General features: G+C 39.4%; 1 protein-coding gene across 7 annotated transcripts in view; it reads right to left on the bottom strand.

Annotated features, from left to right (window-relative positions):
* RUNX1T1 (RUNX1 partner transcriptional co-repressor 1) overlaps positions 1-24,826 on the bottom strand; it is a 114,412-nt gene that overhangs the window by 1,054 nt on the left and 88,532 nt on the right. For all 7 annotated transcript variants that reach the window (XM_075023584.1, XM_075023580.1, XM_075023587.1 and 4 more), the window contains 3 exons: positions 24,169-24,370; positions 15,888-15,956; positions 9,658-9,848 (listed from right to left, as the gene is read on the bottom strand). In XM_075023584.1, coding sequence (XP_074879685.1) covers positions 9,658-9,848; positions 15,888-15,956; positions 24,169-24,370 — 462 coding nt within the window. The remainder of the gene's footprint in view (positions 1-9,657; positions 9,849-15,887; positions 15,957-24,168; positions 24,371-24,826) is intronic.

Raw genomic sequence — 24,826 nt, forward strand, 5'->3', positions numbered from 1 at the left:
CTAGTGTCTAAATCTTCTATTAAAAACAGCTGGCAGGGAACTGCTGGTCAACCCTCTGCCTAGCGATGGTTGAGGCATGAACCTGCTCCACAGCAGCTCCAGGCACCCTGGGGGACTCTGGCCCGCAAAAACTGGGCAAGAACAAAAGCAGCTATTTGCTAGTACCAGCGATGCAAACTCCAAGTACGCCTTCACGTCCAGTCGCCAGAAGCATGCTGACTAATAGAAAGTTTCAGTAAAACTTCAGCTAGCTCCTCTCCCAGATTTATTAAAACAAATAATGAAGCCCCTCTGCCAGATTTATTAAAACAAATAATGAAGCTCCTCTGCCAGATTTATTAAAACAAATAATGAAACACTCACACACAAAAAAATGCTTCTCCAAAAGTGGAGAGGGACTAATGCAAGACAAGAAAGGGAGAAAAAGACCTAACACACAGGTAAAACTTGTTACTGCAGGATAACTTCAGTTTTAATCATCTGAGTAATGCCATTTGACCCAGTGGCACTTCTGGCAGGGATTAGTTAAGCTGGAGCCTAAATCTTTGGCAGGATGGGGAAGCCACCGCAGAATATGTATGCTATTCACTTTCTCACACTCTATAGCTATGCCAGCTGGATGCTGGAACATGGCCAATCTTTAAGTGATATTCCTCAACTACATAAAAAAATTTCCCCATTTCAGAATCAAACAAAGACCTAAATCCAAAACAATATTTTAAGGAAATTAGCCATTTAATCGGAGTCAAGTGGCTTCTGTAGAAAACATCCATGTGTTAGTTCCATCCTCCCCCTTTTTGCTGTTTGGGGTTCCCCCCCCCCCCCCCTTTGGTTGGTTGGTTTGTTGTTTTTTTGGCATAGGCGTGTACTGGCAGATGGGGGAAGAGTAACTGTCCAGCGCTCAATTGCTCTTTGAGTTTGAAATCAAACGTACATGGCATTCTCAATTCATACGATTAAGCACACAGACTAAACCAGGCAATTACAGATACATGTGTTGGGGACTTCTTTTTTTTAAATTCATAAAATTGTTCCCATCTTTAAAAACACTTTTAAAAAAAGGTGGAATTACTAACACACAGAAACAGATGTTTCTGGTAGTTAAATGTCGGGAATTCAGACTCCTTTGCTGGCATCACCTGGTTTTGATTCAGTATTCATTGTTTCAGGTTCATTTTGCTCAAACTCTGTCCAGTGCTGGAGAGGTTAAAATCACCTTTGGAAACGCATAGCTGTACTATTCTTGAACACATTTTCTTTAAAAGACCTTTTATCTCCAGAATTAAAAATAACTATAAGTAATTTAGAACAATGTACATGAACATGTGCACGCACATATTTACGCATACACCAAAATGACCTGGCAAGTTTGTATTAGCATTTCAAAGAGATACAATGCCTCATCCTGCTGACTAGAAAGAGAATAAATTGTGATATACCTAGATTCTCCTTCTTTTGCTATACTCATATTTCTCAACAGTCATGTCATACTTGTAGAAGTTTCATTTTGCCAGCTTGATGCTTGCACTGTTATCGGTAAACGTGGTATAATTCCGTTCCAACCGTACTTGCACAGAATTTCCACCTACTGCTATGCCTGCTGACCTCCTAGCTATTTGATTCCAACTAAATTGCCAGCCCTGGGTTTGGCCTGTATTTCCCTGTATCCTCTCATCTGAAAACAAATACACATGTAAAAAACCTCCCCATGCAGACTTTTCTGGAAAGACACTTTTCCCCACATGGAATAACGCTGAAGTCAGCCAGCACCTGCCCAGGTGCAGGAATCCCTCCCTTGTGCATATCTGATTGCAACACTGAAGTGCATGCTGTCGTGGTTTAACCCCAGCCAGCAACTAAGCACCACGCAGCCGCTCACTCACTCCCCCCCCATCCAGTGGGATGGGGGAGAAAATCAGGAAAAGAAGTAAAACTCCTGGGTTGAGATAAGAACGGTTTAATAGAACAGAAAAGAAGAAACTAATAATGATAATGATAACACTAATAAAATGACAGCAGTAGTAATAAAAGGATTGAAATGTACAAATGATGCGCAGGGCAATTGCTCACCACCCGCCGACCGACACCCAGCCAGTCCCCGAGCGGCGAATCCCTGCCCCCCCACCCCTTCCCAGTTCCTAAACTAGATGGGACGTCACATGGTATGGAATACACCGTTGGCCAGTTTGGGTCAGGTGCCCTGGCTGGGCATGAGAAGCTGAAAAATCCCTGACCATAGTCTAAACACTACTGAGCAACAACTGAAAACATCAGTGTGTTATCAACATTCTTCACATACTGAACTCAAAACATAGCACTGTACCAGCTACTAGGAAGACAGTTAACTCCATCCCGGCTGAAACCAGGACACATGCTTTAATTGTGCTGGAATTGTTACAAGGATGTCAAACTTTTTCTACTCAAATATCTCTTTAATTAGGCCAACTTCTGGGGAATCTTCATTTTGCTTCCTTTTTGGGGAAGGCCTATCTGCACAGACAGAACTGTCTCCAGACGTGACCAGAGCCACCATACGATATTGCAGTATCTTACCACAAGATCTGTATTGATGTCAGAAAACAGTCATTTAACAGTATTGGTTCAACTTTCTTATAAAACAGTCATCAATTAACTATCAGCTTGTACAGAACATGAAAAGTGAGATGTAAGTGCAAGATTTTAATGAAGTGACAAAGCTCTAAACTGGCTCCTTACATGATTACTTAATGTGTCCTACATTGTCTGGTATGTGATTTTGTCCATTGGACTTATTATTTCTAATTTAACAGGTCATTACAGCTTTAGTGTAATTGTGGGAATAAAAGCACATAAAATACAAGAATTTCAAAATAAATTTTACAGCTCACATTTATGCAACAACTCACTGCATTTATAAATTACTACAGTGCAAATTAGCATAAACAAGCACACATGCCATGGGGAGCTTGCATTGCGGTAGTAGCTGGCTTTGACGTGCAGAACTCCTGTCCTGCACGGCCCTCACCATTGAGGCCGCTCATTGCTCCTTCCCACGTGCAAGTTGTCAAAAACAGCAGTAAAGATCAGGCTCGGGCACCGCAACCTTTGGCAACAGATGCTTTCTCTTCACACTGCTGGCTGATACCTCCAGAGCCCAAATTCTACTGAAGAAAAGCCAGGCTCAAGATGCCACCTAATAGCCTGGGCTGTGCTTCATATGCCTCTGCTCACCTATTTCCATTCGATTCAGATAGCATGGACAGAGCCTGAGCTCACTACGGGATTAAGCATGCTCAAGGTATCTTCCCTCCTGGGAAGCTCTGGCAGGTACCAGCAAAACGGGGCACCCTGGCTGAACCATGTAGACAGCACCTCGGATAACAGGGGACCACAATGTCATGTTGGTGACAAGGTGGCAATCATCACACAAGGGTGTATGAGCACAACTGTGGACTGCTTTACACCTGATTTAAGACTCTCCATCTCCTAGCACTTGCAAGACCCAGCCTGGAGTACTGTCCAGGCTGGGATGACACACTTCAAATACAGCAGATCAAGTAAGACAAATAAGACTTGGGAAGAACCCAGAGAAAGGCAGACAGAATAATCAGAAGTACAACAAACACAAGCTATGAGAAGAGACTGAACAAACTCAGACTGTTAAACCTAAGGAGAGATGGTAGCCTGAGAGGGGACGGTAGAACCCAAACATCTTGGAGGCTACTGCAGTGAAATGGTCAATGACCATGTCTACACGGATGACCAGGAGAAGTAACAGGATCAAACGTCTGCAAAAATAACTGGAAAGAGATTTTATGAGAAATCTCTTTTTAAGGACAGGCACAAATTGCCTGGAGGCGCTGGAGAATCTCCATCACTAAAGCACAGGAAAAGAAGTTATCTTACAGGAATGATACAGCTAGAGTTATCATGCATTGGGAAAGGGAGTAGCAGGCCTCTCAAAGCCTCTCCTGGTCTATCTTCTCTGTCTTTAGGTAGTGCCCTACTACAGCGCACTTCCAGCTTCTGCTTTATAGAGTTCCAGATGTAGCTAAAACTACGAGGAGGACTGGATTACAGTTTAACTCTGCACTGATTTTCCTGTGAAACAGTGGGGTTATACAAAAGGCCAGATTCTCAGACTACATAATTCAATTTAACTTCAGTCCCTTGAAAATGGATTAATTCAATGAAATTGGGCTAAATTACACCAGATGGGAATCTTGCTCCGAATTTATGCCACCGATCATATTTCATCCTCTTCTTTCAACTGACAAGGAACATCAGTCTTAGGTCAGAGCCTTATCTTAGGTCAGACTCTTAATTCTCATGCACTTAAGCTTCCATCTTCAAACAACAGAACTCAGAAACTTCTGTTTGCCATCATGAAAATTCTTAAAAACAAATGGTCTCTATTTCTGTGGTCTCCAGTACTAGGACACATACTTGTCAATAATTTTGCCCATCCCATGGCTTTCATCTTTGACATATTCAACCACAATTGAGTATTTGCTTTCCTCTGACACCTCCAGCTGAGACTCAGTGTAGAGCTTGCTTAAAGAAGAAAAAAAACCAAACGGACTGTGACATGTCAAAGAGATGATGAACTCTAAAATGCTGTAATACAGTGTCAAACACTGCTCTGCCATCTTTGATAAATTCTGGATTTCCCCAGTTTACCAGGAAAGGAAGCATGGATGGGCATGAAGAACCCAGTGTTTTCCTGGTTCTGCAATGTCCATGGCATTCAAAACGCTATCACTGCTAACCCCAAGAAAAAGAACATCTAGAAATCACTGAAACCACAGTGGCGTAAACAAGGGCTGTATGAGCCACTCAACACCAGTGTAAAAAAACCAGCAAAGCTGTATATGAATTCTACCCAAGACCTGTTAGCAAGGGAAACACATTGGTACTTTGGAAATTCCCAAGCTGCATCAAAATGCAGCACTCCATACAAAGATATTCAAAACTTTAGATGCTTCTAGTAAAGTTACAGCTATCACTGAAAACTCCAGGCTTGCCCAAGCCACTGTTTATTGTGTGAAGTACATCTATGTTCATACAAGTCAGCATGAGAGAAGCTAAATCCTGAAAACAGAAGCGGGGAGAAGCATACAGAAGAGACGTGCAAACTGGCTAGCCAGGCTTAGCTTAGCAATCTGGGGCAGTGCCAACGTTCACATCACATCTGGACTGATCCTGCACAGAACACATGGCTCTGGTGCCTCTGTACCACCCACCACTGCAGGGGATGATGTGCTACTTTCTAAGAGATGCTTAGCCAAAAAATTAAACATTAGCTGACATAGGTATTAAATTTAATACCAGCCTAAAAACTAGGCTTGCCTGAATCACAGCATCTGATGCTCAGAATCAGGTTTGCTGGCACAGTCCTGGTTTCAGTGGATTGGTCAGCAGAGATTAAACCCAGCTGTCTTCAAAATGTCAGGTGTGATATTCACATACAACATAAACTGCTGCAATATAAACAAGCCCTAACATTGCATATCTCTTAAAAGCAGTGTTGGACCAGTTACATACTTGTTTTATCTGAGCAGATGTCAGCATCTGCTTTAAGTAGAGAGAACTGAAACATTTGTGTTCCTTCCCCAGCCCCCACCCTACTCAAAAGTGAGGAAGAACACTAAGTGTCAGATTTTTCAGTGGCATTTTATACCAGAGCAGAAAGACAGATGTTTTGATGATTATTTTTTTCCCCCTACAATCTGGGCAGCCAGTTTCTTTGCTAAGCTGTTCGCCCTTACTATTAAAATTGATTTGCACAACAGTACATTGCAGCCAAAGCAAGCACGGCAGTCATTAAAGAGTAGGCTGCTCACACATGTTTCTGTACTCAGCCAAGTCAACTACTGATGAATGGGTCATCTTTTGTCAAGCCAACTGTAAGGAACTGGTAAAGAAATAATTTGTGGTTCAGGAACAGCCATGCTGACAGGTAGGCCTTCTCCTGTCCTTTTGCTTTCCAACAGCAGTGTGCTCTGTTAGCTGATCTTCAACAAATCTCTCATTAGAGTAACAGAAAATAATAAACATATCCTGCTCATTCACAACAGCTTATCCTGAGAAACTATGGAAATCTTTAGAAAGTAAATGTACAAACACTGAAGCAGTGGCACTGCGAGTTAAATCATATTGAACAATTCAAACATAAGCAAAGAACAATAGTCTAACAAGGGATCGCGTCAGGGTCAGAAATTGAAACTATACTGTGTAATGTGGTAATTCTCAAAATATTGCAGACCACTTCTTAAAAGTCAAGATGCTTCAAATATCACACCTCCCCTGTTAGTCCTCTCACTGTCCTCGGCTCTCTTTATTTTGCCCCAGTCAGCTCAACATGCCCTACTTCACTGTTTTCTTGCAGACAATCCTGCACTTAAGGATGCTACTTTTTCTGGGTTAAAAACAAAGCAAAACAAACCACAAAAAAACCCCAAACAAAAACAGAAAAAAAAACCCACAAAAAACCACCACTACAACAACAAAGATCAAAAAAATCAATCTGCTTCTCTTTGTGAGACCTCTGAAAGGTCTTGGATGAGGAAACTACATATTATCTTAAAATTATAATAATTACAAAAATCTTGAGTCTTAGTACTTGTTATCACTTTGAGGTCTGGAGAAGACTGCAATAAAAATCATGCCACAAAGTTCTCACACCAGAGCAGCTTCAAGAAGCCCCAGCTAGGTTCAGGATGCATTTTACTGAATAACAAATGAAGAGCTGTAAGGGAGAAACCTTGCCAATAGACAGGGAGTGGCCATATCAGACGAAAATTATATTTGATACATTAGAAATCTGGTGCCAAATTCCCATCTCCATTCATAGTTTCAACAGCTAAAAGAACAAATTACACCCGTGGGAGAAATATTCTCTGTCAGGAACTGCATGGAGATTACATAGCAGCCTATACTGAGCTCTCTTGCAGGCCTTGGCGTAACGTCCTGCCAAGGATAAGCAACGAGGAGTGATGCTCAGCCTTCCTCTAGACCTGGAAGACTGCAGATGCTGCTCTTCAGCCTTCTCATATTTGGAACTGGAAATATTCTAGCCCTGGAAATATTACTCCAGTGCTTTTAGTACACAGGAATCTGCATTGCTGGAAGCGTTCTGCTGAAAGTTGTAAACAGAGAGAAGTTTATGGAGACTTACAACCTAGACAAATGAGGAGGAACGTTCACAGAGAGATTGAGAGATAATGAGCACCAAAGCAAATGTGAAGTTTTATTCCTCAACACAAGGTCTCATCTTCAAAGAAACGCTTTTCAAACACTGGCAAACTGATCTTCTGTCCTCAAAGATGAAGTAAAAGCATGGTCCATTCTTACAGGAGTTATCAAAAAAAAAAAAAAAAAAAGGGACAGCCGGAGTTAAGAGGCAATTGTGAGAAGCACTGCCCTAAATGTTTGGAGTCTGACATAATTAGAAGCCAAAGAGGAACTAACTATAAAAACTAAATAGTCACATCTAACTCTCAAATAAGTATCACTGTCATCTTCCTTCACAATTAATCAAGCACCTGTAAACACAAACTGAGCAAACTTGAGTTCTCTCTGCAGGTTTACTAAAACTTCCATTCTTCACCTCAAAACAGCCCCCCCGATGTGCCACTCATGACCACAGGGGTGAAAGCTGCAGGACCAGGACACTAGACTTCATTTCTAAGTCCAGGAGGCTTGTATTCTCCCTGAGGATGCACAGCCCTGAGAACATCCGCAACCTTATGAGCCACATTTCATTAGAATGCAATTAAAAGAATTATTTGCCTTTTTTTAAAGTCCTGTTTCCAAGAAGTAGACAACCTTGTAAGCAATTCTGCTGGAGAAGAAGTAAAGATGTCTGTTGTTATACAGCTTTTTCCAGAGCTATGACTGCTCAGGAGTTAATTACAGCACACAAACTCTCTACACGTTCCTTTGGAGTGGAAGAATGGGCTGTGTGTATTGGCACATGAGTACTTCCTCTGTCCTGCCTACACTATATCAGTTCACTAAACAGATTTAATTTGCTGCTTCCTCCAAAGGCATTTACCTTTGGAATTTTGTTTTTAACAATAGAAGTCTCTTGTACATATACACACACAAAATGACAGCTCTTTAATGATGCTAAGTCAGACAAACGCCCTCTCTGTGAACATAGTGCAGGAAAAATGTCCTCAAGTATCTCAGATACAAAATGCCAATAAATTGAATTTATGTCTCATTTAATCTACAATGGAACACTTAGTACTTAAAGGGTATGTACACTTCCCGTAGTCCCTTTCTTCCTGAGAAACTTTCAGATGCTGAAAATCAATTCCTTTTGTCTCCTTGTTATTCATCTGCTACACATTAAGGAGAAACTCCGGGCATTCAGTGATCCCACAATGGTCTTTCATCTCCAGAGAAGCCTGGTATGAATTAAAATCTTACGCTCCCTCAAATTATGGATGCATACTGCAGCATGCCACTGACTTATCTGCTCGTGATTTTTGCCAGTTTTCTCAGCATGCTGCAGCTAGCTCATCTGCATCTTTCAACTTAAGTGACTCTTCTACAACGCTGCCCATCCAGCCCATGAAAAGTCCTTTGACACTAGCATACACAAACAGATGTCCCCACACAACAGGTACTGCTATCTAATCTTTTTTCTAACTCCCTGCCATTTAGAATTTATATTGAATAGTGGTTTTACTACAGCCAAGATCTTAGTACAAGAACAATAAATACTTCATGAAAGTAATGTTCTTTCATTTCAGTGGCCTTGAGAGATGAAGATTATATGGAAATAACTTTTAACTGATGTCACTTCTTTGTCATGTCTGCTTTTAAGGGCAGTTTTAACTTAGGATGTTGTTTTTCTGTAACGGATGTAAAATTTAATTGCTATCTAGACTGCTGCAACGCTGGTCAAACACACGCTGCTCTTTCTCTCCCAGCTTCCAGCTAGTTGTGCTGCTGGACGTCCCGTACTGCAGCAATTCAAGGCTTCCACTCTCAGGTCTGAAAGTAAATCAAGGCTTAACATACTTATTCTTGTTTTACTCTTTGTTCTCTTTTCAGTCTATTTTACCTCCTTCCAAACACTGTTTGCCCACTCCTCGACTCTCAAATATTCCTTGCAGCCAAAGCGGCACATTCAAAATAAGGAAACACTTGGAAATCTACATTCACATTCTGTCCTACAGGAACCATCATCTTTTGCTCATCACTTCTACATCCGAAACTTTCCCCAGACAAGCTTTTAGCCACCTTGCTCTACAACCTCTTAAATGAATAATTTCTTTGTTTAAATCAGATTTCAGCGTGAAATATTTTCCACCGAGCAATCTTGTTATCTATTCAATATGGCAGTTTGAAGAGCTTTAAAATAAAGCTACTTGAAAGCTAAATTAGAACAGAAATGTGTGCATTATATGTAACCCTGAACAGCAGTTAAAAGGTGAGAACACAACTCAAGTTCACTAGCTATTTCAGGCTCCGATTACAACACAGCCAAGAAAAATTTGGAGCTCCGCATGTGCCTCACATACGCGTCCAAAGCAACTGGGCAAACAATTAATAGCGGGCACTGATGCTCCCGTGTGAGAGGAATAGCTTGTGCCAGATTAAAGCTAGCTGAGTTACACCTATGGTTTGCAGCCACAGGTGATGCCTGCCCAGCAAAGACCTTACCTCGCTTGAATCCTCCTGCTGATTGATAACAGCTAGTGCATCCTCTGCAGCCTGGCGCTTGGCTTCGGCAACAGTGCGCTCCATCTTGGCTCTCTCTGAAGTGATCATGTCGTGAGCTTTCCGCTCTGCCTCCGACACTGCCTTCTGCAACTCGGCCATCGCCTGACGCTTTACTTCGTTGACAGCTTCCTCTGCAAAGGAGGGCAGAAATCCTCATCAGCACAGGACGTTTGGCGCAGGGCTACACAGAACTGAAGCACAAAATGCCGCAGACACTCTATGATATCGAGAGTCTTTATATTTTGAGGAGAAGGGCGCAGAGGAACCTGGTTTCTCAAGACTCTTCAAGACCACCCAGGTGCTTCTTTACCGCCCCATCACCAAAGCCTCCAACACTTGCGACAATTCCTGCTATTCTGATTCACACTCAGTACTTCTTTAAGTACAGACATTTCAGGTCTCTGGCGCGTTATTTTTGTGACCCTTTTGAACATTTTACTTGGAAAATTGGTTTTGCAGCACACCAGACTTATGAATATGTTTGGCAAGAACTACTATTTAAGACATAATATTACAGACTTTTTCAAAAATGTGTCTTTAAGCTCTGGAAATTAAGACAGGATTTATAGTCATTAACAAATTTTTTCCCCATACGTTAACGAATAAATATATGAAGTTAAAAAAACCCCAAGAGCTTATTTAAAAAACTTAAATCGCTGGTCTAATATCTTTTCCTGGACATGTAATTTTACGAGCCAAAATTAAAATTTGTTTATGAACATTCATTTGACCTCTTGATCTCTCCTTCAAACCCATGTTTACACTGTGAAGACTTGACTTCCTGGCTCCGCAGAGCTCTTGAGCACACCACAGCCAGCGAGGTTTCAGTGCACAATTAACACTGAGCAGGGGCACACCGCTTCATTGAATTCAAACCTTCACGCTTCTTGTAAAATAACTAAGTCAGTAAGAGCCGTTTCTTCGGTATATGCTAGCATCATATCTTTTATTCCGGAAAACATGGATTGTCACAAATTAGTTATTTGGGTTTTGATGCAGGAAGAGTGCAAAGATTTTACTAATGAACAGTCTTTTAATTGACAACTAAAACAAGTAATTTCTTTTTTTTTTTTAATTAACTGCTCTAATTAACAAGGAAACCATCCTCCCCCTGAATTAGTTTATCTAATTTTCATCTTTATTCAAAGCAAAATGACAATGATTAATTGAAAATTTAATAAGCAGTAATTATTAACTTGGCAAACCTAGTACCAATTAACACTCTATTAAAACTAATTATGACATGTTTCATTCAAGTGTTTGCACTTAATTGTTTCATCCACTTAAAAACCACCTTAATTAAATGTTCTGTTTAATTAAAAACATAGAATTCTATAAAAATGTTTTCCTGTAGATTAAAATCTAAGTATTACAACTGTGTTACGGGTTTGAGTTTTAGTCCATGTATTTAGCCCATGCATTTGTGTGCATGCACATGTACACAGACCAAACTCTTACATACACATACTAAGTCAATAACTCTCTTGAGTTATGTTTCATAGTTCTGCACTTGTTATTTAGAAAAAATGACTACGTGAAGTCTCCATTGTCAGTTATTAAGCAAATTGAAATAAAGACTTAACTTCAAGCCACGTACTGACTAAAATGGAATTAATTAAAATGAAAGAAGAGTTCTATTACTCTGTGTGTGTGTGTGTGTGTGTGTGTGTGAACGCACGTGCATGTCTGCAAGAGGTGTTTCAACTGAAGTTGGGGGGTGGGGGGAACTTAGAGATAAAACTTATGCCTCTATTTTTATGAGGCTGAAAATATGCCCTTATATTACCCTACCATAAATGTTGTTTAGGGGAAAGCCTCAGGAGAGGAAAAAATCATACCCTTCAACCATACAGCCAAGGCTTAATTTACTTTGAATATTCAAGGTGAATTAAAATTCTATCTAAGTGGCAATACAGGACAATAATTTTTGCTTACGATCAAAGCTGCAGCTAGACTAATTCTATATGCAAATCAGGCAATTTATATTTAAATTATGCATTCCTATTCTAGTCCCACAGGCGCACACAGATCAGCAAAGGGAATTGGTAGGACATTTGCAAGGTGCTTGAATATTTATTACCAACTGCAAACATTCACTGATCGTGAGAAAAGAAATATACACAGGCAAACATACAGATGCAATTTTATTACCATTTTCATAAAAATGAGGCAACTTAAATACAGACGTTTTGTGTCTATGAACTGCAGTTACTAACAAAGTGGATTTCTTTTGAGAAAATCTGTATTCTTGCTGGTATTTGCTACGAATAGAAATTATCTTTGTATGGCATAATGCACTTTCATTACATCATATAAATTTAGTTTTACGTTGAGGTGTTTGCAGTGGTTAGAAATACCAGTTTAAACTATTATATAAAACAAACAAAATACTCCAACATTTTACAGACTTCTAATTTTATAGTTTTTCATCCTACATAATCTACTTCTTTCCAGCCCAAATATTGAAATCGAGCCTTATATTCTAACTTCTATGCTGCGTAAGGTTTTTTGCAAAGCTTCTGAGAGTGTGAAGATGCTAAAAGTGCTTAGAAGGCCATATGCCTGACTGATACTCTTTAATTGGCATAAACTATGGATTGGACTTTAGTATTTCCATTAACTGTGACAACAGAATTTGTGTTGTGCTATCCTAAGTGTGAAAACAAATAGTTAAAATATGTTGGGATTTTTGGTCACGATGCACCACCATTATTTCCATTTATTATGAACTCATGAACACCCAAATAAACTAGACAAAATTTCATATCACTGATTTTCTGCACATCTACTCAAAATAAATGTTTTCACTACCTACAGGTATTTTATAGACATAGAATGCAGGCTTCATAGTTTCAGGTAACAATAAAAACTGTACTATCTGTGCAGAAAAAGTTATGGGTGACAGTGAAGGGAGATTTTATTTGCCTTGACAGTGCTGAGCTATGAAGACCAAGAATGATACCAGCACTCTTCTTTTCTCTGCATTTCCAGAGAAAGGAAGAGTGATTAGACTCCAATATCAGAAAACATAAATCCAGAAGTTTTTAAAACCAAGTATCTAAGATGCATGTATGTGCATCCTCCATTTTCCCACTAACGCTAAGCATTCTTGGCATAAATTCACTCTGTCATTTTAGGAATGCAACTGAAATCTTCCTTCCCTTTGAGCAGCGCTAACTCATGAGAGAAGCTCCAGGGAACAAACAGCCTGTGGAATAGGCGTTACTCGGCGTGATCAGAGGTCCTTGGAGCTGACTCAGGAGAGGTACTCAGCTCATCATTCACCGCTGTATAGAACCCAACGTGATGATTCACCAGCCAGCTCCTTGTCACCTCCCTCACATCATGGGCACATTCGGTCCACATGACGAGAAGAGAAAGGGGGTGGGCAGGGGTGCAGTCCTGTGCCACCACGACATTTTGCATCATCTCACTCTCAGGCTGACCCTGGCAAAGAAGGCCGTTGGCCGTTGGTGACATGAGTCATCTCGGTCTCATACCCCAAAATGCACCACCTCTTTCTCAGGAGAACGTGCAGGGGCCTTATAGTCTTTGTGTGAGAAAGTATGGTCATTCCACACCTGCTTGGTAACTCCAGCGCTTCCATCTGGATTGCCATGAACAGTAGGCCTTGCTAAGTGACAGGGGATGGCTGGAAGACAGGTTCCTCGTGACACAGGAAGAAGCTAAGGCAGCAGCCCACTGTGGCCCTGGGATCCCCTCAGTATTTAATAAAGAGAAATAGGTATTTTCAGAGAGCCAGTCACCCAACCTATCATCTGACTGATCCTCGTCACGTGCCTGTCTCTCTCTTGACTACTGAGGGACACCAAGAACGTGGCTTGGACTCTTCAACCCCATATCCACAATTCAATGAGGTGAATCAGGGCACCGATGACTCCTTTCTACTGATGTATGAAAATGAATTGGGCTCACATGGCTTTAATTCACAAGGTGCTGCATACCATGTGCTTGCTCCAACAATCACAAAAGCACGTACTTAACTTGGAATATTTCAAGAATTACGCTGGAGTCTATCCATCTCCAAAAGCTTAAAGTGAATCCCTTTTTCACATGCTTTTGAGGTTGCTTATTTACTATTTTGATGCCAAATTCTTTCAGTTCAATGGATTCAGCATCCCAATCAGACTTTCATACTTGATTCAGATGTTTACACATTGGTCTTTATGGACATTTGAGATACCAAGATACCCAGACTAAGCCAGCAGAAATGACTTGTGAGAGATTTGCAGCCTTCTTGACTGGCAGTTGCAGCCCAGCCAGGAAACTACGGACCATCTCAAATGACACTAGAGACCTGTTCTTACAGAACTGAATTACACCTTTACTGCCTTGAACTGATTATGAAATTGTGGAGACCTCCAACTTTAGTGCACCCTCCTGAAAATGAAGGCCCATGATTTATGAAAAGCAGTATGCTTTCTGATGTTTTACTACTCTTAGTAACAGATACAGGTATGTATCCTGTAGAGAGTCAGGCTTTTTTTATTCTCCAATTCACAGGCATGTTCAGTTAATAAAAGGAATCTGATTTAAACCCACATCAGCATGAAAATAGAGACTGGAAATGGGACCAAAGCAAAAACTTCGTTTCAAAGGAACTGATGACATATACGTTCACAAGAAGACATGTCACAGCTCCTGTACACTACCGTTTGTGGAGATAAGCAATGTGAATGCACATCCAATTTTATAATTCAAGCCAAAAGCTTCCATTAACTTGTGTTGCCAGCTCACGAAGAAACTTTTTTTCTTTTATTGTACTGCATTGAGGAGTCATAAATGACCCGATATGCCAAACTACATCAAAACCTAGGTTTTGCAAGAGAAATAAAGTTACTGAAATTCAACTGAATAATGCTTCTCTTACTGAGATTCCCTGGCACCGCATATTTTTTTCTTATTTGTCATTTAAGGTGTTAACATAAATACAGCAAAACATACTATAAAATACTTTTGGGCATTGAGTTACAAAGGCTACACTTTCCTCGGACAAAAGAAAAATATGTAGATCGTTTTGCTATTTTTCATAGAAAACACAATAGTTCCAAAAATATTAATTAACATATTGGCAAATGTAGACTTCACATAATAAACCCACATCGCACAAAACCCACAACTACTTGTCTGATGCAACAATATGCCAGCATAACATTTTTACATGAATGCTCTGTATCTAGTTTAAAATACACCAAAAAGCAGTAAGCAGTTACAGGAGACTTGATCAGAAAGCATCAGAACTGCTGCATATTTGCCATTTAATCATTAACTCCTGCTCAGACAGCTGCTGTAGACTTCATGGTTATACAGGTGTTCAAAAGGTGGGGCTGGGGGTGGGGTTTATGAGTGTATATATAGAAGCTCAACTACCTCGCTGGAGTTCAAGAGCTACCTCCTGGCCCCTCTGAAAACAAGGAAGCTCTGGTATCAATGTCAAAAGAGCAAAGGTTTAGCTCCAGCACCGCAATGGGATCCTTGCCAGGAAACTCCTGTGCTCAGGCAGAGCTTCAAAGTGCTGAAGAAAACTCTACACAACCACAATGTCTGCCCACGGTGCTTTCCAAGCTCGAGGAAGATGCTGTCAATACCCATGCAACCACCCAGAGCAGCTGCAGAGATGCAATCTTGCTTACTTCATTGAAAATTTTGTGGGTTTATGAGCACAGACTTCACTGGGGGCTGACAGGCACAAAATCTTTTTAAAATTAAGAATGGTTACATTGCATAGCTGAAGGTTTTTCTTTAACAGGTATACTTAGGTTTTTTCCCCTCCTTGGGGAATTCTTACCTTAAATAGGCAAGAACCTTAAAAAAAAAATCCCCACACAAACTTTTTTTTTTTTAAATTGCTAACAGACTGAAACTTTAGCATATGAAGTTTCAGTCTGAAACCATTATAACCCCTGAAAATAGGGGTCCTTAATGGAAGTGCTGATATCCCCCTAACTATAGCAGCAGATGATTCTATTATAAAGATTATTTCATGTCCCAATCAGTTCCAGTTTAAGATTATTAAACACAATTTCTTCTTGTTACTAGTAAGCCCTTTTTTCCCCTTTTCTCCACCCCCCCCGCATTCCTCACATCAGTGCATTAACAACTGCACACAGCTGCCAGAAGACTAAGCTGGTGTTTTTAAACAGTCTTACCAGCTTTCTTCCAGATCTCCTCTGGCACGTATCCAGATGCAGGCCTGTGAAGGAATTCCCGATGCGATTCTGCAGGAGGAGGGGGTGCGGAGGGAGAAAGAAAGAGCATCATAAGCAATGCTTGCTTGTTGAGAACAAGACTTAGAGAAATACCTTTTCCCTTTACTTATTGCTCAGACAAAAAAATCACATTAAGTTTTTCTTTACTCAAACTAAAACGGATGCTATGGCCATTGCTCAAAAACGTCACAGACCAGATCAATGTTTAGGACTCAAATGTCTCATCTTAAGCCAAGCTGAAACTAGTTTGCTTTATTTTTATTTTACAGCATTTCAAGTCAACTCTATATGACAGTTTCCATGCTTTTAAGGCTGTCTTTGCAAGACCAACTGAGGGAGTGACGTGCTTCATCCTTTGTCATTATGTTTATGAAAAGGAAAAAGAAAGAGGGCAACAGTCCGGGTTTGGCACTTCTGCTCTGTGAAAGCAGAATGGCTACTGATGAGCGGAGATAAAAGCCAACATGTCATTCCAGTGATCAAATAAGCTGTCCACAGAAAAAGAAAGGGGTGTTTCTCTATGTTCAGAGCTACACTTTCCTATATCTGAGCCCGTGTTGGTAACTGCAGCTGCACGAGTTTGAAAAACAGGACCTTTAACTTTAGGTTAAGCCCCTAAATACATACGCTGCCAAACAACCTCACTGGAGCTGAAGCTCGTAATTCAGCCATATATTTCAATCACATTTTGACAGCTCTCCCCCCCCCCCTCCTCTTTTTTACAGGGTTTAACCTCTGGGCCTGAGCCTAAGAGCTCTGAAATCAGCAAGATCCCTTCCACACGGACTTCAAAGACACAAGATCAGACAATACAGAAAGAAAATTCACTTTGGCCTGAAATTTAGCATACAGATTCTCAGCAGATGAAAAGCTGCTCCTTCCAAATACAATTTAAAAACTGATTAACTATTTTTCAAAGTAATAGAGAGAAAATTAAAACAAAACAAAACAAAACACATAAAGGTAACTTCAATGCCATGTTTACTATTGCCTGTGTGACAGAATTCAATTGTCAAAATAAAATAACTTGATTTATTACATTAGAGGTAAGCTTTGAATCTTTTTAGAGATGTTGCTAGAAATTAAACACTCCGTTTGATGTCTGAGTTTGAAACATAACAAAAGTATATATGTCATGCTTTGAATACTAATTTTTAGTAAATACATTCATCTTAAAGCTATTATTTGCTAACATGGTCAAAAAGTAGTATTTTTAATACAAAGGTTGAATCATTAGGTTTTGCAAATCATTTTTTTATACCACCATACATATGCATGCAATACTGTTTATATACAGTAGGCTACAGAAGCTTAAATACATGTAAAAGACGACATTCAATATCACAGACAGCTAACAAAGGTGGAAATGACGGGCCATTTCAGCTACCCAGAGAGTAGGGAATCCCGATCCCTGCGCACTGTTTTGCAGATGCAGTTTCTAGCACATGAATCTGCAGACACCGACAGGGTGGACTGAATCTTCCCATCTGACAGGCAGCTGAGTGGATTTCCCCAGCTTCTGTTTGTCACTAAAGTATGGGATGAAAATAAAATGGATTTTTGTAGGCAGAATTTCACACCTCTCGAGCATAAAATGATGGTGGGGGTGTGTGCAAGATTCTGCAAAACAGCTAACTATTTACATTGGTTTAATTGACTTGATAGAGGACTTCAGACCTGATGCTGAAAATGGGAAAATTCTCAGTTTCACTTGGCTTATATGATTCTGGAGACGACAAGTATCACTATGTACACTTCTCTCATCCCTTGGAGGTTTTTAGACTTATGGGCACAGTGCCAGTTCAGTCAGGGACAGAGGCAGCAGCAGAAAACATTGCTTGAAACCTCAGGAAAAATAAAGGCGAAAAATTAAAACACTCTCAATGTGCTCTTCCTGCAATACCTGAAGGAAAAGACCCAACCCGACTCCAAATGTGGCAAAACAAGGGGTTTGTTGTGGTCATGTCTTATACTTTCGAGTTTTCCTGTCTGCTATTTAAGGTACCATCTACTGCAAGGGGATCATAACATTGATTTAAGCCCCTTACTGTGGTACTGAGTATTAAAAATAAAGAGATGTGAAGCTGATTTTTTGGTACACATGACTTTCCAGAAATGGAATTCAATGACATAAATGACCAGATTGCCAGCTAATTGTTAAAATTTCCAAAACATAAACATCAATCAAGCTCTTATTCCAACCACAAATTATTTACATGAGGAATGAGATCCTCTGCAAGAAGAATTAAATCAAGAACTTGTGAGAGACTTTCCCATAGTTTGGAATGGTGCACAAAAACAAGACAAGAAGCACTTATGAAGATAATAAAAACCATATTTTCTAAGCAAGAAAAATATTATTAACATGGCTATTGTTTAGTCAGTGGTGATGAGTCCATGCAAATAATCTTCTTTTCGGGGCTAAACTACAGGACATGACCAGAGAATGTAAGTCTTCTATTACTATTGTTTTTAAGGTAAGTTGTCTTTCAGGTTAAGAATCACAGAACTTGCTTACTAAAACTAAAACACATAAGATCTTAACTTGGACATCTAGCAAACTCAAAACAAAAATAACACAATTGAGTGAAGTCCCTAAAATACTAAATGTAAAACCAACTGCAAAAAGCCATACTGAGGAAAATGCATTGTATTAACTGACTGACTGCAGCACCTAGAAGTCAAAGTAAATTCTGCCTGGAAGAAAACTAAATTAAATCAGACAAAATTAGGAATAACCTGAAGTGATAATGCAGCTCATACAGAAAAGGATAACAGAAAAGGCATTATGTGTCAGACATAATACAAAGGTTTATTAATGGTGAAATGCAACAATGTTATTATGCAGAACAATGGGATGTACACTACTGAATTTACTTGAAATTCATGGCAAGGCATGGTTTGAAAGCACTTGTTGATAACCAGTCTGGCTTCTACTGAACCAGATGAAAAAGCCCAAAAAGGAAAATAAAAAGCATATATACATGAGAGTAACCAGCACTTGTCTGTGAAGAGCTTAAATGAGGTAAAAATACAATAGATTTTGAAATCAAAAATGTTTTGGGAATTTTCTATCTTCTGATTTTAATGTGAAATAAACTTTTCAGCAAGAAAGTTGTTGGACTGGGACGTAAGAATACACATGAGGAAAAGACACAAAAATTGGTCTCGGTTTCAGCCCTCACATTGTATTGAACAGCAGGGAACAACATAATGTATTATTTTGTAAAATATATAGAAAAAGTACTATTTTTCGTCTATCCTGGATATATTTTTTTAATAAGAAACAAAACATTCACCAAAAAAAATCCTCTTGTCACAATATGGTGCTGGGCTCCATATGGGCCCTAGTGTATTTATTTCAAGAATGCATTCAGCCATAGGAATCACTGACAGTTAATTGAACAACCAGGTTTCTGCAGTTTAATGAGTAAAAATATCTTGTAGACTGATTATTTTTGGTAGTCTTAAAGAGAATAGGTGCTGAAAGTACTGAAAGAGAGAGACGTGGAGAGTTGTAAAAGCAGAAATAAATATGGGTCTGGGAAGTGAAAATGAGACGAAAAGCTAGGACCAAATAAAGGATATGAACTCTCACATGATAATAAGGACCAAACCCAAGAAAACAGAATAGAAAGACTTAAAAGGAAAAGATGTGTTCAAAACTGTCAAAAAGCCTAATCCATATTTGGAAAGAGAGAACAGAAGATGGGCTGACAATACAAAAGAATGGAGTATCACTGGACAATGACATCCAAGCCTATAACAACAAAATATTAAGAAACACAGACGAACAGCTGATCTCTTGAGGATCTTTTAGAATTTTTTGTATTTATGAAAATACTGGCAGTGACAACAATATCCTATACGCCATAGTGAACATTAGGGCTCAAAAATAATAAAAGCTGCATATAACCAGCCCTGAATTACGGATTATTTCATTTATGAAAAATATATGCTTTTGTATGTATTTATATGCTTTTCATATGTCATATGCAAGTTTTGCTTCATTCTACCCTATAATAAATGTAACACCATTGGTGGGACACAGACAACAAACAGAAAACTTCTCAGAGCAACAAATATCAAATATATTCACTTCCTTCTTTGTAAAAGTCAAGCTCAAAAGTGTGCCACTCCAATTAATGAAATACATAGATTCAAATCTGAAGAAGTGTAATACTGAATGAGACTACCTTGCTAACCTTGTTGGGGGGGGGGGGGGGGCATGAGTGTCAAGTATTTTTATGTATATCTTTGCTCTTCTTTGCCCTCTAATACATTTTTGTGGCTATTACAGCACTCCTTGAACACATGTGAAATTGCATTAAAAATATAGTTGTCTTCTCATTTAAAAAGAATAAGAAAAGGAAAACCGCACAGGTAGTGTATTACTGAATCATCTTCAGCCAAGACCAAGTCAGAACCGAGTACTGAGAATACAAACGTGCAATGTTTCTGCAGCTGTAGCCCTTTCCAACAGCATGCAATTCAGTACGCCACAATCCAGCCCAAACCTCCCGTGCAACGAGTGGATTAAGAGCAATACTTAATATCATCAGTGACCAGTATTACAGGGGCTTTACTTTCTAGAATTACAAGTTATAGATGTTACTGTGGTATTCACAGCATTCCTGTTAGCTCATGTTGAGAATATCGTGCATATCACAGCAATGCTGATTATCTGCAAATGGCAAAGGAAAGATTTTATAATCACAGCATGAATAGACATGTATTGGCAGGAATGCCCTGGCTGGCACTGAAAGGACGAGGGTGAACAACCTTTGATAAAATATAAACTAGCTCTGCGGGGGTTAACATTTAAAAATGTATTAAGAAATGGCTAACCTATGTGGTTTTGACAAACTCATACACTTCTGAGAATCCTGGCTTCCTGGGGCAAATCCTGCAGTTATTGGCACACTTCAGTTGGAGATTTCAAACTCTATTTTGTAAGATTTCCATTCAGATAAATTCAACAGACACAAAATATCAACATCACTGCAGACCTGATGTGTGCCTACGCCACTTATCTAGAGCCACAGCTGCACTCAATAAGGTTATAGATCTTGTTTATAACCCACGATGCTGAAGAACCCTCATCTTTAATTTATCTGACTGTGTGTATTTCAGTATACAATGTCTGATATGTGTAATTATTCACTATTAGGATGAAAGTTGCAGTCCTGCTGCAATATGTAGTACTGAAATTCTTCAGCAGAAATGGAGGAGTCTGATGATGTATTATTCACTTCATAGACCATCACAGTTCATCAAGTGAATATATATAAAGCCTGAGTCATTTCTAGACTTTCATAAACATGTATTATTCAGACTGAAAAGAATGGACCCATCTTACCTTCAACACACTCTCAGAGAATAATGAGAGCTTGTAACATGTTGTAGCTGGCTAATGCGTGTATTGGATTACACTGCATTAAAATGAATGATCAAGTATTTAATTTGATTTCTTAATTAAAAATATCAACAGAAAAATATCGATCAGATACTGCAAACTGTCAAGCTCAACATGATTTACAGGGATGTCAAATTAAAAGAAGCACAAAAATCTTTGGCAGAAAAAGAGGTCTACTGGTTCAAAATGATGACCAGAATTTTCTTCCATTTCTTTTGGACACAAACTATCAATGCTAAATCTCAGCTCAGAGTTTTTCAGCGAGAGCTATCATGAAGACCATGGCATAATGTTTACAGTAAGAACTTACCATCTCAGTGATAATATTTTAACCATAAAGAAAAAGAAACAAAGGCATAAACAATGTAGCCATATGGCCTCCTTTTTTTTCCTCTTGCTAGTGGAGATGACAAGATGGATATAAAGGGTGGATTACCTCGTTTAATAACAAAAAAAAAAAAAAAAAAAAAAAAAAGGACAAAGGGGAATCACTGACATTTAGAATCCCTGCAGCAAAAAAACCCAATATTTACATGTTGTGGCACTTTAATTAAAATATTGGAGGATTTTTTTCAACCCCTTCCTCCTCACTTCAAACCTAAAATAAAAAGCCCTAAACAAAACAGCTTCTCAAAGCTCAGAGACACTGCTTCAATTTTTATTATACCTCTGAATGTTAGGAGTTTTCATTTTGTTAACTAGATTACTACAAGATTTGAGGAAACATAAGGATTACCTTTCTATAGACTCTGAAGTAAATATTTTCTGCCTTACGTCAGACATAAAAGCACTTCTTATCAATATTTAAGATTGACGTGGATGCTACATCACTGAAGCGATCCAAGTTTCATGTCCATGAGTCTCGGAAGTAGTTTTTAAAGACAAATAACCAAAATGGACGTGTTAAAATTGAAATGGACTCACTCCAACCAGTTCAGTTCTACCCATAGTACTGCAGAGGTGACTGGTGTGTCCAATGTCAAAGGCTATGCCATATAATGTCTAAGTGTCTTTTTAAGCAAGCAGACTTTGCTGTTTCCAAGAATTCACCTTGACAAATACACAAACAAAATGATAATATAGGGATCTAATTGTATGTTTGATCTTCATTTTATCTTCCGTTGCTCTTGTTGTTGTGACTTTTTTTCATGGATTGTACTATTATCTAGAAAGTTTCGATGAATGTCTTGAGTTCCAGTTTCTTTGGGGAACTTACAAAAACTCAGTTTCCTTTGGTTTTTTTTTACCTACTAACTATACTTACAAGCACCATGGCCTGGCTCTTTTTGCATCTTAGCTTTACTAGAGAAGGGTGCCACTGCCTTTGATCTAGAGGCTTCCTCACAAGTGTTCTTCCCGAAGCTGCAGATGTGATCAACGTTTCAGATGCTATAAGTCTTTCTTTACATTACACTTAACACTATTTGTACAAGCCATTACCTGAATGCTTCTTTCTGAGAAGGGCTCCTCTAAGGACTAGACTTACTAGTGAAGTTGGGAACAGCATTTCCATAACCCTTCCTTTCACCGACTGAAGCTAATCTATAGAGCTATTGGCCCAGATCATTTGACACACACACAAAAAAGGTTGTTTGTTATCAAGAGGCACTAAATACTTACAGTGGTAAGTCTAGAGATCTACCAAGAGGAAGATGGAGAAGGCATTAGATAAGTTTTTCTGTTTTTCTATTTGCAATTAAATAAGTATTAGATTTAATAAGTTATTCTTATGGGCAAAAGGAAAACACAACTTTAAATAAAATATAGTTGCAAAGTAACACACACATGCAGTTCTACTAGTGACCACAGTTTATGAAGATTTTGAGTAGATGGCATTTGATACAGACAATTTATTTTTTTAAATATAAATATTAGACAAGCAATCATAGTTTGCTGTTCTCTTCAAAAGAGTAGAGAACAATAAAAAGGCATCACCAAGATCTGCTTCTTTACCACATCTGCCATAAAAGTGAGGGGATGGGGTAAAAGCAGGCCAACATACTAATAAATTACAGAAAGCCCACAAAATAAAAGCTTGGCTTTATATAGCAGAGTCATCTTGGAGTAGTTGTGCGAGGTATCATGCGACTGTGACTGTGAAGGTCTGCAGGAGGTGGAATTCCAACTGCTTGGTCTGCTCCTTGATAGTGGGCTTTGCAGCTTGAGCTGAGCTCTGAGTGGCTCCGTGTAACTACCCAGCAAGCAGTACCCAAACTAGCGCAGTCACACCTGTGTGAGCTGCAGCAGTGGACACGGACCTAGGAGGATCATGTGTGCGTGGCTGTGGGCATCCCAGATGTTGCTTCTTTCTTACACGGAAACCAAGTACAGCTAAGTAGTGGCCCTATCTTCGTATCTCCCTTCATTTCCTTAGAAAGACAATTTCCAAGTTAAGTCATTGGATCTGTGAAGGCGAAAGCCCTTGTTTTCACAGTGCTAACAATCCAGAAGCACCTACAGATTTCCTTAATCAAGCAGGCAAGGAAGGGAGACGGAAGGGACAGAGAGTCAGTGCATATCTCACTGCTCTGCCACCCCTACATGACAGTCTATCCGCCCGTCCCACCACTCTCAGACGTTGCTGAATGGAAAGCAAATCACCAAGCATCACCCAAAACCCCAAACTATTCCACATGTAAACATGACTATTAGGGCATAAGAGTTATAGTTAATTCAGTAGTCAGCAGAGAGGAATATTTCATCGCTATCACAGAAGAAGAATCAGAAGAGCAAATACAAACTTCATCTAGCATTTGGCTGAGCTGAAAGAGGACTGGTAAACAATTTTTAATAAGGATACTGTACCTAATGTAACTGGATCTGGATTCACTGGACTCTGCTGTCTGGAATGACTACTGCTGCTGTTACCGCCTTTTTTTAAATCTTCTGCATCACTGTACCGCCGTATCCAGTAATTAAGCTCCTCACGGTCTGCTTCTTGACATCGCCGTAGTACAGTGAGAGATCGCCTAGTTTTTTCCACCATGTCCATTATACAGTTTAACAGCTATTCACAGTGGTGAATGGAGAAGAGAAACAAAAAAGGGGATTTTATTCATAAACTGACAGAAAAAAAGAAAAGAAAGCATTAATGTGCTGAGTGCCTGGGTTTTAATAATGAAGGAGTCTCTCCCTGTATTTTCAAATACAGCTGAAAAATTCTAGTCTTGTTTTAAGAATGACAATCCCTTCCTGTTTAACTGGTGAACCTAAACTGTACGGTTACAGATTTCTGGGGGATAGAGCAAAGACAAGGAGGAAAAGACTGAACAGACTGTAGTCTCACCACTAGTATCACACGGCACCACAGAGACCAGGAGATCTGGTCCAGAACTGATGCCTACAAATGTTGTAAGAGCTAATAAATTCAAAGAACAAATACAATGTGTCACAGATCCAGAGTTTATAGAGTCAAGTCCATTCCTCTTTTGGCAGCCTGTAATAATTAGGATACTGCAAGAAG

This window comes from Buteo buteo, chromosome 3 (genome assembly GCF_964188355.1).
Source record: "Buteo buteo chromosome 3, bButBut1.hap1.1, whole genome shotgun sequence".
Lineage (NCBI taxonomy): Eukaryota > Metazoa > Chordata > Aves > Accipitriformes > Accipitridae > Buteo > Buteo buteo.